The sequence below is a fragment of the Lithobates pipiens genome, unplaced genomic scaffold, assembly GCF_037356315.1.
Source record: "Lithobates pipiens isolate NorthernLeopardFrog02 unplaced genomic scaffold, aLitPip1_a1.2 Scaffold_22, whole genome shotgun sequence".
In the NCBI taxonomy this organism is placed as follows: Eukaryota; Metazoa; Chordata; class Amphibia; order Anura; family Ranidae; genus Lithobates; species Lithobates pipiens.
The window spans coordinates 14,067,967-14,082,612 of record NW_027507784.1 but is presented as its reverse complement, the minus strand read 5'-3'; the positions used below and the strand labels follow the sequence as shown (position 1 = coordinate 14,082,612).

At 46.5% G+C, this 14,646-nt stretch overlaps 1 protein-coding gene across 1 annotated transcript in view; it reads left to right on the top strand.

The window, feature by feature from the left end:
* The window catches only part of LOC144000414 (uncharacterized), a 136,709-nt gene extending 122,295 nt beyond the window's left edge, over window positions 1–14,414 (top strand). The window contains exon 4 of the mRNA XM_077494225.1: window positions 12,847–14,414. Within this exon, the coding sequence (XP_077350351.1) occupies window positions 12,847–13,199 (353 nt within the window). The 3' untranslated portion in view covers window positions 13,200–14,414. The remainder of the gene's footprint in view (window positions 1–12,846) is intronic.
* The last annotated feature ends 232 nt before the right edge of the window (window positions 14,415–14,646 follow it).

The window sequence follows — 14,646 nt, the reverse complement described above, 5'->3', positions numbered from 1 at the left end:
CTTGGATAAAGGGTCTGGTATGGATATTTATGGGGACCCCCACGTCAATTTTTTTTTTTAATTTGACACAGGGTTCCCCTTAATATCCATACCAGACCTGAAGGGCCTGGTAATTGAATTTAGAGGAACCCCCACGCTTTTTTTTTTATTGTATTTTTTTTTTATCAATGAATGAATTGTCGGCTAATACAGAGAACACTCATTGAGTGTTCTCTGTATTACGGGAGCCTACAATGGAAAGTGATTTTAAAAGACTTTTTTTCCTTGCGAAATGACACTTTGTGCAGAGACAGTTCTAAGCACGGGAAACATGCGCCCCTTCACAGGCATACTATAGACACCCCCCAGGTACGAAATTTTAAGGAATATTACACTTTTATTGTTTCACTTTAATCATTATTAAAATCACTGCTCCCGAAAAAACGGCCGTTTTTAAAACTTTTTTTTGCATTGATCCATGTCCCCTGGGGCAGGACCCGGGTCCCCAAACACTTTTTAGGACAGGAACTTGCATATTACCCTTTAAAATTAGCACTTTAGATTGTGAACGTTCGAGTCCCATAGACTTTAATAGGGTTCTAAAGTTCACACGAAGTTTCTGTTCGCAGGTTCTGGTGCGAACCGAACAGGGGGGTGTTCGGCTCATCCTTAACTGCAACACATGAGTCCTAGAGAGGAAGTGACAGCCAAATGCACCTTATGCTGCTAAGTGGAGGAACTGGGGCAGATTTTTACCAAATATGATTTGACAATAAGGGGCGTATTTCTAAATAAGCAGCGCTATGTGTCCGGCAACACTGCGTGTACATTCATCCTATACGAATGGGGGGGGGGGGGGGGGGGCAAAAATAAATGTTATAAGACTATTTTCTTTCCAGGTCAAATTTTTTCATGTGACAACACTGAAGAAATTACACTTTGCTACAATGGAAAGTAGTGAGTGTACAGCTTGTATAACCACTTCAGCCCTGGACCATTTGGCTGGCCATAGACCAGAGCTTTTTTTGTTATTCGGCACTGCGTTGCTTTAACTGACAATTGAACGGTCGTGCGGCGTGGCTCCCAAACAAAATTGACGTCCTTTTTTTCCCACAAATAGAGCTTTCACTTGGTGGTATTTGATCACCTTTGCGGTTTTTATTTTTTGCGCTATAAACAAAAAAACAAAACAAAAAAGGTGACAATTTTGAAAAAAAAAAAACACTTTTTTTTTACTGTTTGCTATAATATCCCCCAAAATATCCCTATTATTTTTTTTTTTCCCTCAGTTCAGGCCGATATGTATTCTACGTATTCTTCTACATATTTTTGGTAAAAAAAAATTGCAATAAGCGATTATTGATTGGTTTGCGCAAAAGTTATAGCGTTTACAAAATAAGGGATAGTTTTATGGCATTTTTATTAATAATTTTTTTTATTAGTAATGGCGGCGAACAGTGATTTTTATCGTGACTGCGACATTATGGCAGACAGATCGGACACTTTTGGCGAGATTTTGGGACCATTCACCTTTATACAGCGATCAGTGCAATTAAAAATGCATTCATTGCTGTGTAAATGTCACTGGCAGTGAAGGGGTTAACCACTAGGTGGCGCTGTAGGGGGTTAAGTTTGTCCTAGGGAGTGATTCTAACTGTGGGGGGGAGGGCCTGTGTGTGACACGTCACTGATCTCCGCTCCCGATTACAGGGAGCTGTGATCAGTGTCACTAGGCAGAACGGGGAAATGTTTGTTTACATTAGCATCTCCCTGTTCTTCCTCTTGGTGATACATGGGTATCCCCATGGACATAGAGTCCGCGGGACCCGCAATCGTGCACACAAAGCACCCAGCGGGCGCGTGAGCACCCAGCGGGCGCGTGAGCGCCCGCAACCCGCCTCTTAAAGGGTGACATACAGGTACGTGATTTTGCCTGTATATGCCCTTCTGCTGCAGTATATCTGCGTGAGGCCCTAAGTGAAAATGTCCATATTGGGTCCAACTAGCTATTTTCTCTCCCCGGTGTCATGTGACTTGTTAGTGTTACAAGGTCTCAGGGGTGAATGGGGAGCAGGTGTGTTAAATTAGGTGTTATCGCTCTCACTCTCTCATACTGGTCACTGGAAGTACAACATGGCACCTCATGACAAAGAACTCTCGGAGGATCTGAAAAAAATAATTGTTACTCTACATAAAGATGGCCTAGGCTATAAGAAGATTGCCAAGACCCTGAAACTGAGCTGCAGAACGGTGGCCAAGACCATACAGTGGTTTAACAGGACAGGTTCCACTCAGAAGAGACCTCGCCATGGTCCACCAAAGAAGTTGAGGTCACGTGCTCAGCGTCATATCCAGAGGTTGTCTTTGGGAAATAGACGTATGAGTGCTGCCAGCATTGCTACAGAGGTTGTAGGGGTGGAGGGTAAGCTTGTCAGTGCTCAGACCATACACCACACACTGCATCAAATTGGTCTGCATGGCTGTCATCCCAGAAGGAAGCCTCTTCTAAAGATGATGCACAAAAAAGACCACAAACAGTTTGCTGAAGACAAGCAGACTAAGGACATGGATTACTGGAACCATGACCTGTGGTCTGATGAGACCAAGATAAAGGTATTTGGTGTCAGATGGTGACAAGCGTGTGTGGGGGCAACCAGGTGAGGAGGACAAAGACAAGTGTGTCTTGTCTACAGTCAGGCATGGTGGTGGGGGTGTCATGGTCTGGGGCTACATGAGTGCTGCAGGCACTGGGGGGCTACAGATCATTGAGGGGACCATGAATGCCATCATGTACTGTGACATACTGAAGCAGAGCATGATCCCTTCCCTTCAGAGACTGGGCTGCAGGGAAGTATTCCACCATGATAACCACCCCAAACACACCTCCAAGATGACCACTGCCTTGCTAAAGAAGCTGAGGGTAAAGGTGATGGACTGGCCAAGCATGTCTCCAGACCTAAACCCTATTGATCATCTGTGGGACATCCTCAAACAGAAGGTGGAGGAGCACAAGGTCTCCAACATCCACCAGCTCTGTGATGTCATCATGGAGGAGGGGAAGAGGACTCCAGTGGCAACCTGTGAAGCTCTGGTGACCTCCATGCCCAAGAGGGTTAAGGCAGTGCTGGAAAATAATGGCGGCCACACAAAATATTGACAGTTTGGACTCAATTTGGACATTTTCACTTACTCACTTTAACATTTTTACAAGCTGTACACTCACTACTTTACATTGTAGCAAAGTGTCATTTCTTCAGTGTTGTCACATGAAAAGATAGAATTAAATATTTACAAAAATGTAAGGGGTGTACTCACTTTTGTGAGATACTGTATATAAAAATTAATTCCAATAAATGTTTTATTGAAAAAAAAAAAAAAAGAAGTTTAACATGTTAAGCAAGAACACATTTTCATGTACAATAAAGAAAAAATATGCATGTCAAAGCAAAGTGGAATACAAGCGTTATGCATCATTTATTTGTGTTATTTCCTACGATTGTCAGCGCCATCTGATGGCCTTAACCACTTTCTACCAGAGCTGTTTTTGCACCCATGTTCAAAGGCACAATATAGGCCTAAAGATTATTAAACTCCCCAAACTTTCTGTGTTTTTCATCAAAGAACAAACGCTCCTCCATCTTCTCTGTGGGAAGCCGTCCCAACCATTTACTGTGGTCCTGGGCTTCCTTGAGAAATGGGAGAGCCTGGGAACCAGGGATCATGTCCTGCGGGAACAACGTTCCAGCACTTGTTTCACAGCAGGAACTTCATTCCCATTAGCAGCCACGTCCTGCAGGACTGCAAGCTGTGGCAGGCAGTGTGTGCGTGCGGGAAGGGAGGGTGTCCATGCCGAAAGGTGACAATGGACACTGACATGCCAGCATTTCCGTCCTCCCCTCCCACCTCCTAGAGATCAGTGATAGGCGGAACAATGCCGGTGTCACCGCCGTGTATTATAGGAGGCAGGACCTTGTTACTGGGGCTGCTGGAGGAGGAGTACCAAGGAAGGGGAGGACGGGCATGCTGGGATGACACCCCCCCCCATGTGTGGCACCCAAGGCGGCCTGACCCCGTTGGCACTGGTCAGGCTGCAATGTTGGAGACACTGATCTCGCTACACTGATGGGGACACTGATCAGGAAGCATTGATGGGGGCACTGAGGGGCACTAGTGAGGCTGCATTGCTGGGCACTGCTCAGTAGACAAGGGCGCCATCAAAAAAATTGTTTTGTTTCGTCCAAAAAAAAACCGTAATTCGTGTACGAAATTCAATTCGGATTCGTACGAAATACGAATTTTTGTTAGATTCGTAAACTTTTCATTAAAATTACAAATGTTTTCGTTATGATGAATTTATCATTATGAGGGGTCCCCACCATCCCTGTGCTGAGATCCCGGGTCTGTACACCCGCTGTGCCCATTATGAGGGATTTCCACCATCCCTGTGCTGTGCTGACTTCCTCTGATTGAACAAAACACCAGTCATGTTTCTGTTAATTTGGATCCGAATTTGTTAATGAAATTTCGTATGAAATTCGTAAGCATAGAAATTCCCATAGGGTTCCCACCATCCCTGTGCTGAGTTCCCGGGTCTGTACATCCGCTGTGCCCATTATGATGGGTTTAATTTGGTTATTTAAAATCTTATAAACAATTTATATACAATATAACCATAATAAATAAATAAAACATATTTACAAAATAATTGAATATGACTATACAAAACAAGAACATAATAAATGGTGCAAACCAAAATGCGTACAACATAATCCCTACTGGAGAGCCAGACTAAGGAACATCACTGTCACCATGCATGGAGCCTTCTATAAAAATGGAGTGGGAGCTGCCATTAGGGTAGTTGAGGCAGACGCTTCTTAGCCCGACTACTCCCTCTGCCTGGAGGACCAGCACGCTTCGTTGCACCCTGACACTCATCGTCCATGGAGGACGCTGAACTAAACGAGTCCCACTCATCATCATCATCATCATCTGACAGGACCTCAAACTTATTTTCTAAATGCAAAACCTTTTTTCCCCTTCCTTTTGCCCCTCTTCCTTTTATCCTCCAACCACTCCATATCATCCTTGGACAAACCGGAGTCAACAGCCTCCCCACACCTATCCTCCCCTTCACCCCCCATCTCTCCCTTCCCTTATCTACCACCAGGCCAGCCTCTTCACCATCCTCCCCACTCCTCTGCACCCCATGACCCATAACAGAGACCCTGCAGTGTCGAGGAAGGGGGACTGGCACCGCACTTGATGCACCTGCCTCAGCACCTCTTGCTGCCTCTGCAATTTTAGAAGACACAGGAGGATTGGACACATTCTTGGCAACTGAAACCTTACCAACAGACTGGGAAGACACAGACTGGGGAGACAGACACATTGGGTATTGGCGCAGACGTTGGAGACACAGACACATTGGGTATTGGCACAGACTGGGGCACCACAGACACATTGGTATTGGCACAGACTGGGGAGACACAGACACATTGGGTATTGGCACAGACTGGGGCACCACAGACACATTGGGTATTGGCACAGACTGGGGCACCACAGACACATTGGTATTGGCACAGACTGGGGAGACACAGACACATTGGGTATTGGCACAGACTGGGGCACCACAGACACATTGGGTATTGGCACAGACTGGGGAGACACAGACACATTGGTTATTGGCACAGACTGTGGAGACACAGACACATTGGGTATTGGCACAGACTGTGGACACACAGACACATTGGGTATTGGCACAGACTGGGAAGACACAGACACATTGGGTATTGGCACAGACTGGGAAGACACAGACACATTGGGTATTGGCACAGACTGGGAAGACACAGACACATTGGGTATTGGCACAGACTGGGGAGACACATTGGGTATTGGCACAGTCTCAGATGGACTCACAGGCCCTCCAGCTGCTGAGCTCTGAGCATCCTCCATGTCCAGGTGGAAGAACTCTCTCATAAGCTCAGGTTTGTTGTGCATTGCCTCAGGACATTGACTATAAGGATGTCCCACTGCATTGCACAGATTACACCTTATAATATTACAGTCCTTTGCCAAATGTCCTATACCCTGACACAGAGAGCACTTCATCACTGGACAGGAGGATGCAAGGTGCCCTTTATCTCCACATTTGTTGCAGAGCTTTGGCTGGCCCGGGTAGAAGATGGTCAGCCTGTCCCTCCCCAGGAAAGCTGAGGACGGCAGATGCTGGACAACATTGTCAATGACATTTCATTTTAACTGCACAGACCATCCCCCTGTCCATATTCCCCGATCGTCCAAAATCTTTCTTAGGGGGCTCAGGATGTCCCCATACCTCCTCAGCCATACAGTCAGATCCCCTTGGGGTGTAGATTCAATTGTCACCATTTTAATGAGGGGCTGGCGTGAAATAAGTTTGGGGATGAGCCCTTTCCAGTCCGGCAGGCCCCTACACACATGTTCAAACTTCTCCCAAAATATGTCCAAAGACTCGGGACGGATAAAGGACAAATCATATTCATAGGAACCTGCTGGACTGATCAGGGCGAAGATATCTGCAGGCTTAAACCCCATCTGCAGGATTTTATCCACCACTGTCCTATGTGGGGGGGTTTCCATCCCCTTCCCATTTCAACTGGACAACATTCCTCCTTTTAAACAGGGAGGAAGATAAAACGTTCCCATGCTCCTTCCCTGCTTGCTCCCCCTTCCCAGATCCTGTGGCAGCAACACCAGCATAAGTTTTTCTTCCAGCACCAGCATTTGCAGTCTTGTCCTCAGACACATTCAAACCTGCTGCCAGAGAGTCTGAATCAGCTGGGATAGCAGTCTTCTGATTAGCAGGACCCACCCCCTCCCCCGAACACTCAGCTTCAATCCTGGGAGCCATCACAGACTTAGCTGCTGCAGACTCCTGGAGAGCTGTAGTACTACTGCTCCCAGCATCTCCTCCATCATTCAAAGGAACAGCCGCTGTGCATGGTCCAGGCAAAGTCTCTGTATTGTCCATGGACCTCTCTGCAGACTGAAGCTGACAGTTATTAGCAGATGTTATTGCTTTCTGTACATTGTCTATGGGTCTGGGCTGACTGTCTGTAGTACTACAACCCTCAGCAGGCCCATTGTCACTAATAAAGTTCACATCACCATCCTGTACACACACTGTACCTGCTTGTTGTGTTGTTACCTTTACAATGTCATGGCTGATGGTGGGATCAAACTTCACCCCAGTTGTTGCAGACTTCATGGTGGATCAGGCCTCTGTTTCACAGGGTGAGGAACGGTGTCCATCTCCTCTTCATCATCATCATCATCATCATCTGGGGATTCCAGCTAACAGATGAACTCCAGCATGCCAGTACCTCCCTCAACCTCCTGCTCAGATGTTCCATATTGCTGTTGCAGAGGGAGGGAGGGGGACAGAGGATTGAGGGCTCAGTAGATGTCTGAGGTGTTGAAGAGCTGGGCTCATCCTCCGGGCCCACTTTCTCACTCTCTGCTGAGTCTGTTGGTATCTGAATCACCTCACTGGTTGGGTCACCTTCCATGCAGGAAGCGGCTCCTCTCCTCATGCGATTAAATCGCTCCTCATTCCTATATTTTTCTTTCAATATGCCACTGTTCTCCTTCAGAGAGCTCACCAGCTCCTTCTGCTTCTTAACAGCTTGCTCCTAGTCCTTCAACTCAGGCCTCAGAGCCGGCCTCTTCTTGCTGTACAATTTGGCACAAACTTGTTTTTTCTTCCTAAATTCAGCCATCAAAATCAACAATTTCTCCTCTTCTTTCTCAATCTGCTTCAGCTTTCCAACAATCCTCTGTCTAAAGGCAGACAGGGACCTATCCCTCCTTTGGCCAGGCCCAGAATCTTGCACAGGCCTAGCCAGGGGGCCCCCGCCAGGGTCCTCCCCAGGATCCAGCATCCCTCCTGGGGCAGAGAAGCAACTCTGGCCCCTGGTCTCTGGAACCAAAGGAACTAGCAACCTCACACCTCGCTGTCAAGGAGCGGAATGGCAGTTTCCCACCATCCCTGTGTTGAATTCCCGGGTCTGAATGTACACCCGCTGTGCCCATTATGAGGGGTTCCCACCATCCCTGTGCCGAGTTCCTGGGTCTGTACACCCGCTGTGCCCATTATGAGGGGTTCCCACCATCCCTGTGCCGAGTTCCTGGGTCTGTACACCCGCTGTGCCATTTATGAGGGGTTCCCGCCATCCCTGTGCCGAGTTCCCAGGTCTGTGCACCCGCTTTGCCCATTATGAGGGGTTCCCACCATCCCTGTGCTGAGTTCCTGGGTCTGTACACCTGCTGTGCCCATTATGAGGGGTTCCCACCATCCCTGTGCCGAGTTCCTGGGTCTGTACACCTGCTGTGCCCATTATGAGGGGTTCCCACCATCCCTGTGCTGAGTTCCCAGGTCTGTACACCTGCTGTGCCCATTATGAGGGGTTCCCACCATCCCTGTGCTGAGTTCCCGGGTCTGTACACCCGCTGTGCCCATTATGAGGGGTTCCCACCATCCCTGTGCTGAGTTCCCGGGTCTGTACCCCCGCTGTGCCCATTATCAGGGGTTCCCACCATCCCTGTGCTGAGTTCCCAGGTCTGTACACCCACTGTGCCCATTATGAGGGGTTCCCACCATCTCTGTGCTGAGTTCCCAGGTCTCAATGTACACCTGCTGTGCCCATTATGAGGGGTTCCCACCATCTCTGTGCTGAGTTCCCAGGTCTCAATGTACACCTGCTGTGCCCATTATGAGGGGTTCCCACCACCTCTGTGCTGAGTTCCCAGGTCTCAATGTACACCTGCTGTGCCCATTATGAGGGGTTCCCACCACCTCTGTGCTGTGCTGACTTCCTCTGATTGGGGAACAAAACACCAGTCGTGTTTATGTTAATTTGGATCTGAAATTCGTTAAAGAAATTTCGTATAACATTTGTAAGCATAGAAATTCCCATAGGGTTCCTACTATCCCTGTGCTGACTTCCTGGGGTTTTAACTTTTAAGTTAAGTTAACAATTACGAATTATCATTATGATGAATTTTTCATTATGAGGGGTTCCCACCATCCCTGTGCTGTGCTGACTTCCTAGGTTTTTATCTTTTAGGTTTGTTAAAGGGGTTGTAAAGGTAAATGTTTTTTCACCTTAATGCATTCTATGCATTAAGGTGAAAAAAACATCTGACAGTACCGGCCTCCCCAGTCCCCCCCGTTTTACTTACCTGACCCCTCGAAAGTCCTGCGCTCGCCCCCCGACATCCTCTTCGTCGCTCAGCTTGGCCACTGATTGGCTGGAGTGGATGGATTGAAAGCAGCGCAGCCATTGGCTCGCGCTGCTGTCAATGACATCCAATGACGCGGCATGCCGGGGGCGGGGCAGAGTGATACAGTAAGTAGCTATAGCCGCCGGCTGTATCACGGGAGCGCGCCCGCAAGTGCTTCTCACCATGCGAGGGAGCTCACATGAACGTGAGAAGTACCTGCGGGAGGAAGCAGAGACAGCCGCCGAGGGACCCCAGAAGACCAGGTTCGGGGCCACTCTGTGCAAAACGAGCTGCACAGTAGAGGTAAGTATAACATGTTTGTTATTTAAAAAAAAAATAATAACTTTACAATCCCTTTAACTTTTCGTAACAATTACGAATTTTCATTATCTTTTCAACCTTTTGCCACATTTCAGGCTTCAAACATAAAGATATACATTTTTTTTTTTTTTTGTGAAGAATCACCAACAAGTGGGACACAATTGTGAAGTGGAACGAAATCTATTGGATTTTTTAAACTTTTTTAACTAATAAAAAAATGAAAAGTGGGGCGTGTAAAATGATTGGGCCCCCTTGCGTTAATACTTTGTAGAGCCACCTTTTGCTGCGATTACAGCTGCAAGTCGCTTGGGGTATGTCTCTATCAGTTTTGCACATCGAGAGACTGAAATTCTTGCCCATTCTTCCTTGCAAAACAGCTGGAGCTCAGTGAGGTTGGATGGAGAGCGTTTGTGAACAGCAGTTTTCAGCTCTTTCCACAGATTCTCGATTGGATTCAGGTCTGGACTTTGACTTGGCCATTCTAACACCTGGATACGTTTATTTGTGAACCATTCCTTTGTAGATTTTGCTGTATGTTTGGGATCATTGTCTTGTTGGAAGATAAATCTCCGTCCCAGTTTCAGGTCTTTTGCAGACTCCAACAGGTTTTCATCCAGAATGGTCCTGTATTTGGCGGCATCCATCTTCCCCTCAATTTTAACCATCTTCCCTGTCCCTGCTGAAGAAAAGCAGGCCCAAACCATGATGCTGCCACCACCATGTGTGACAGTGGGGATGGTGTGTTGAGGGTGATGAGCTGTGTTGCTTTTACGCCAAACATATCGTTTTGCATTGTGGGCAAAAAGTTGGATTTTGGTTTCATCTGACCAGAGCACCTTCTTCCACATGTTTGGTGTGTCTCCCAGGTGGCTTGTGGCAAACTTTAGACGAGACTTTTTATGGATATCTTTGAGAAATGGCTTTCTTCTTGCCACTCTTCCATAAAGGGCAGATTTGTGCAGTGTACGACTGATTGTTGTCCTATGGACAGACTCTCCCACCTCAGCTGTAGTTCTCTGCAGTTCATCCAGAGTGATCATGGGCCTCTTGGCTGCATCTCTGATCAGTCTTCTCCTTGTCTGAGCTGAAAGTTTAGAGGGACGGCCAGGTCTTGGTAGATTTGCAGTGGTCTGATACTCCTTCCATTTCAAAATGATCGCTTGCACAGTGCTCCTTGGGATGTGTAAAGCTTGGGAAATCTTTTTGTATCAAAATCCGGATTTAAACTTCTCCACAACAGTATTACGGACCTGCCTGGTGTGTTCCTTGGTCTTCATGATGCTCTCTGCGCTTTCAACAGAACCCTGAGACTATCACAGAGCAGGTGCATTTATACAGAGACTTGATTACACACAGGTGGATTCTATTTATCACCATCAGTCATTTAGGACAACATTGGATCATTCAGAGATCCTCGCTGAACTTCTGGAGTGAGTTTGCTGCACTGAAAGTAAAGGGGCCGAATAATTTTGCACGCACCACTTTTCAGTTTTTTATTTGCTAAAAAAGTTTAAAATATCCAATAGATTTCGTTCCACTTCACAATTGTGTCCCACTTGTTGGTGATTCTTCACAAAAAATAAAATTTTTATATCTTTATGTTTGAAGCCTGAAATGTGGTAAAAGGTTGAAAAGTTCAAGGGGGCCGAATACTTTCGCAAGGCACTGTATATATATATATAATATGTAGCGCTGGCTACTGGCTATATGTTTTTCAAAGTTAAATCTCCTGAAACCACAGTTGGGTTTTGGGACTAATTTGACTAAATTTATGGTTTCAGTACCAGTCTGGCTGAGTTACACTGAGTTCTCCTTGGTCACAGGTGTCGCTGTCGCCACCGGCAAGGTTGAGCACGCAGTCTAGCTGGGTGTATTGAATGCCACGTTTCTTTCGGAAACAAGCCCAGTGGGAGTGTTCTCCTGCTGTGCATTCTGGGAGGTGGTATTTAAGGTACTGACATCACGTGCTTAAGGCTGTTCTGTTCGGTTCCAGAGGTTATTTTCTGTCTGTTTGGTTCTGGTCCTCCTGACAAGCCCCCATGGCCCTCCTGGCCCGGGGTGCGGATCCATGCATTTCCAAGTCTCTGGCTAGCCCGAGGTAACGCAACTGCAGGGACAGGCCTGAATGGATATCGGGGGACTATAGATTCAAAGGTGGTCCGGTGCCGTCTTGTCTAAGGGAGAGGCCCAGCAACTGGAGGAACCCCAGGGGAGGACTCTTCAGGAGAAGGCTGTGTACAAAGCTGGCTTCTCTGAAGGAGCCTGGAGGCTCATTTGAAGGACACTTCATGGATCTACACTCATATGGTATCGCCGGATTGGCTGAGAGATACTGGTACTGAATGATAGCTCTTTAAATTTGTCTATGTCCCTTAGTTACAATCAAGTCTGTGGCAGAGACTTTCTTTGGCACCCTACCAGCTGCTAGGCCTAGTGAGAGGAGGTCTATCCGGGGGGGTTGTAAAATCCAGCTGTGAAACGATTATTCACTGGATTTTTCTTATAAGAGACTTTCTATTTTTGCAGTCCAAAGTACCTGAACTTATTCCTAACCCTCTACCCTAAACTGAGAGACTGTTTCTACTTCAAATAAATAACCCAAAAGAAGATTCAGTGTCAGTTTCCACATTTCTTTGGGCCATCGACCACGGGAAACCCTAGACGGAGAAGCACTCAAGAAGGTAACGGTAAGCCCAATAAAATCAGCAGCTCCTTCGGGGGTCAGTGCTACACACACACACACACACACACACACACACACACACACACACACACACACACTTTTTTTATTTTTGAGGAGGGGGGAGGTAATCCTGGGTGAGTTCTCACACTTTTTTCCCAGGACTTGACACCTGCCAGGAACCACCATGAGCAGGCGGATAGGTACCCTTAGTAGCGCTGTAAAAGTGATCAGTCAATCACTGGCGGAAATAGAAAAAGCTGCAGTCGTGATTATGGTACCATTTGCTGACAGGACAATTTTATGCATACGTCCTTCAGCAAGTGGTTCAAATCATTGTCCACCGTTTATAAATAGCTCTGGTAGACAAATGGTTATTGCTAAATTTTCCTTATTCGCTCTATGCTGTTTGAATGAGGAAAACTGCCGAGAAAATAGCCTAATAACATTCTATTGTTGCCCTCATTGGCACAGAACGAATGTAATGTAACAGGGGCCCCGTAATACACAACCACCCCTAGGCACAGGCCTGCCATGCCTAATTAGAAACGTTCCTTTGGTTACCGAGATTTCTTTGAGATGCTCACAGTGTTCCTCTTCTTCAGGTATCGTTCCCATCGTTGTTCTTACCTTCAAAACCAGCGCAGATTACCTGGAAATTGAGAAGCAATTTAGACTGATGGGAGCGGAGACGGTGATCGCCATTGAGAATTACACAAAGATGAGCAACATAAAGACTCTGGGAAGAACCACCGACATCCTGATGGTGATAGACAGCGCCTTGAGGAACGTCAGATTCCGCCTGGAACTGCCGAGAAACCCGAAAAGAGAACGGATAGAGAGGAAGAAATTTATGTACAACTACATCGATCAGATGAAAAGTCATCCTGAGAGAGAAAGAATGAGGGTACAACCATTCTATAAAAGGCGGGAAAGAAGTGTTTGTGGAATTTATTAACATGCCGGCTTTATGTTTACATTATGAGTTAAAGGAATGTTTGAAAATTGCTCCATCTTTAAAGCAAAAAACAATCTGCAGATACGGTATAAAGTTCAGGCACTTAGGGGTGCTTATACCTGCATTGGCCTTGAAAAGTGCCCCAATTAGGTTGGATTCCAATCCGTTCTGACAAGCTAAGCTCCGACACTTCTTCATAGTGTAAGGGCTCTTTCACACGGGGCGGATCCGTGCTGATCCGACCCCGAGGATATCCGCTTGCTCAATGGGTATCACTCCGTCGATCCCCGCTGAGCAGGAAGATGGCAGGTCTGTCTCTGCACACTGTGCAGGGACGGACCTGTCAAAGCGCCGCACTACCATATGGGAGGTTGGGTGATGGCGGACCGCGGAGTCCATCGTTACCCGATCCGATGACAGATGGAAAAGTAGGTTTTTCCTCCGTCATACTTTTTCGGATCGGAGCGGGTCGGATGTCAGCGGACATGCCACCGCTGACATCCGATGCTCCATAGACCTCTGAAAAACTGACAGGCGGACCAGAACGGATTGTCCATGTGAAAGAGCCCTTAAAATTCTCCCGTGCCTCTTTTGCCGCGTACACACGATTGGAATTTTGGTTGGAAAAAGCTCTGATGGTTTTCCTGAAGGAATTCCGACGGCATTTCACTCAAGCTGTCTGGCCTACACACGGTCACACCAAATTCCGATCGTTTATAACGCGGTGACGTACAACACGTACGACGGGACTAGAAAAAGGAAGTTCAATAGCCAGTAGCCAATAGCTTCCATCTCATAGTTGAATCTGAGCTAGGCTTGTGCAATTCGTTTCGTAACGAATCGAATTTTGCATCCGAATGTCCAAATAAAAAAATAACGAATAACAAGGAATACAAAAGAAATATAATGAATGAATTCGAATGAATTCGACATGATTCGGTAATTCTTCAAAGATCTAATGAAACAAAAGGTCAGGTCAAAGTAAATCTTATGCCGCGTACACACGAGCGGACTTTTCAACATCCAAAGTCCGATGGAATGATTCCGTCAGACTATTCGATCGTGTGTGGGCTGCAACGGACTTTTGATTCGCAAAAGTCTGACAGACTTTAGAAATGAAACATGCTTCAAATTTTTCCGACGGAACTCCGCCGGACCCAGTTCCTACCGAAAAATTTGCTCGTGTGTATGCTATTCCGACGGACTAAAACCGACGCTAGGAGGAGAAGGAGGAGAAGAGACGTTGTCATTGTGTGTGTTAAAATATTCAATAAACAAATGACTTTCCAAACTACGAATCATTATTGCGAATGTCTATACATACAAAAAATAGCGAATTTCAACGAATACGAACAAATGAATTCGACACTCTACGAATAATAACGAATTATCCGAAAACTTATTACGTAACATAACAAATATAACAGAACGAAATGATGTGTTTTAC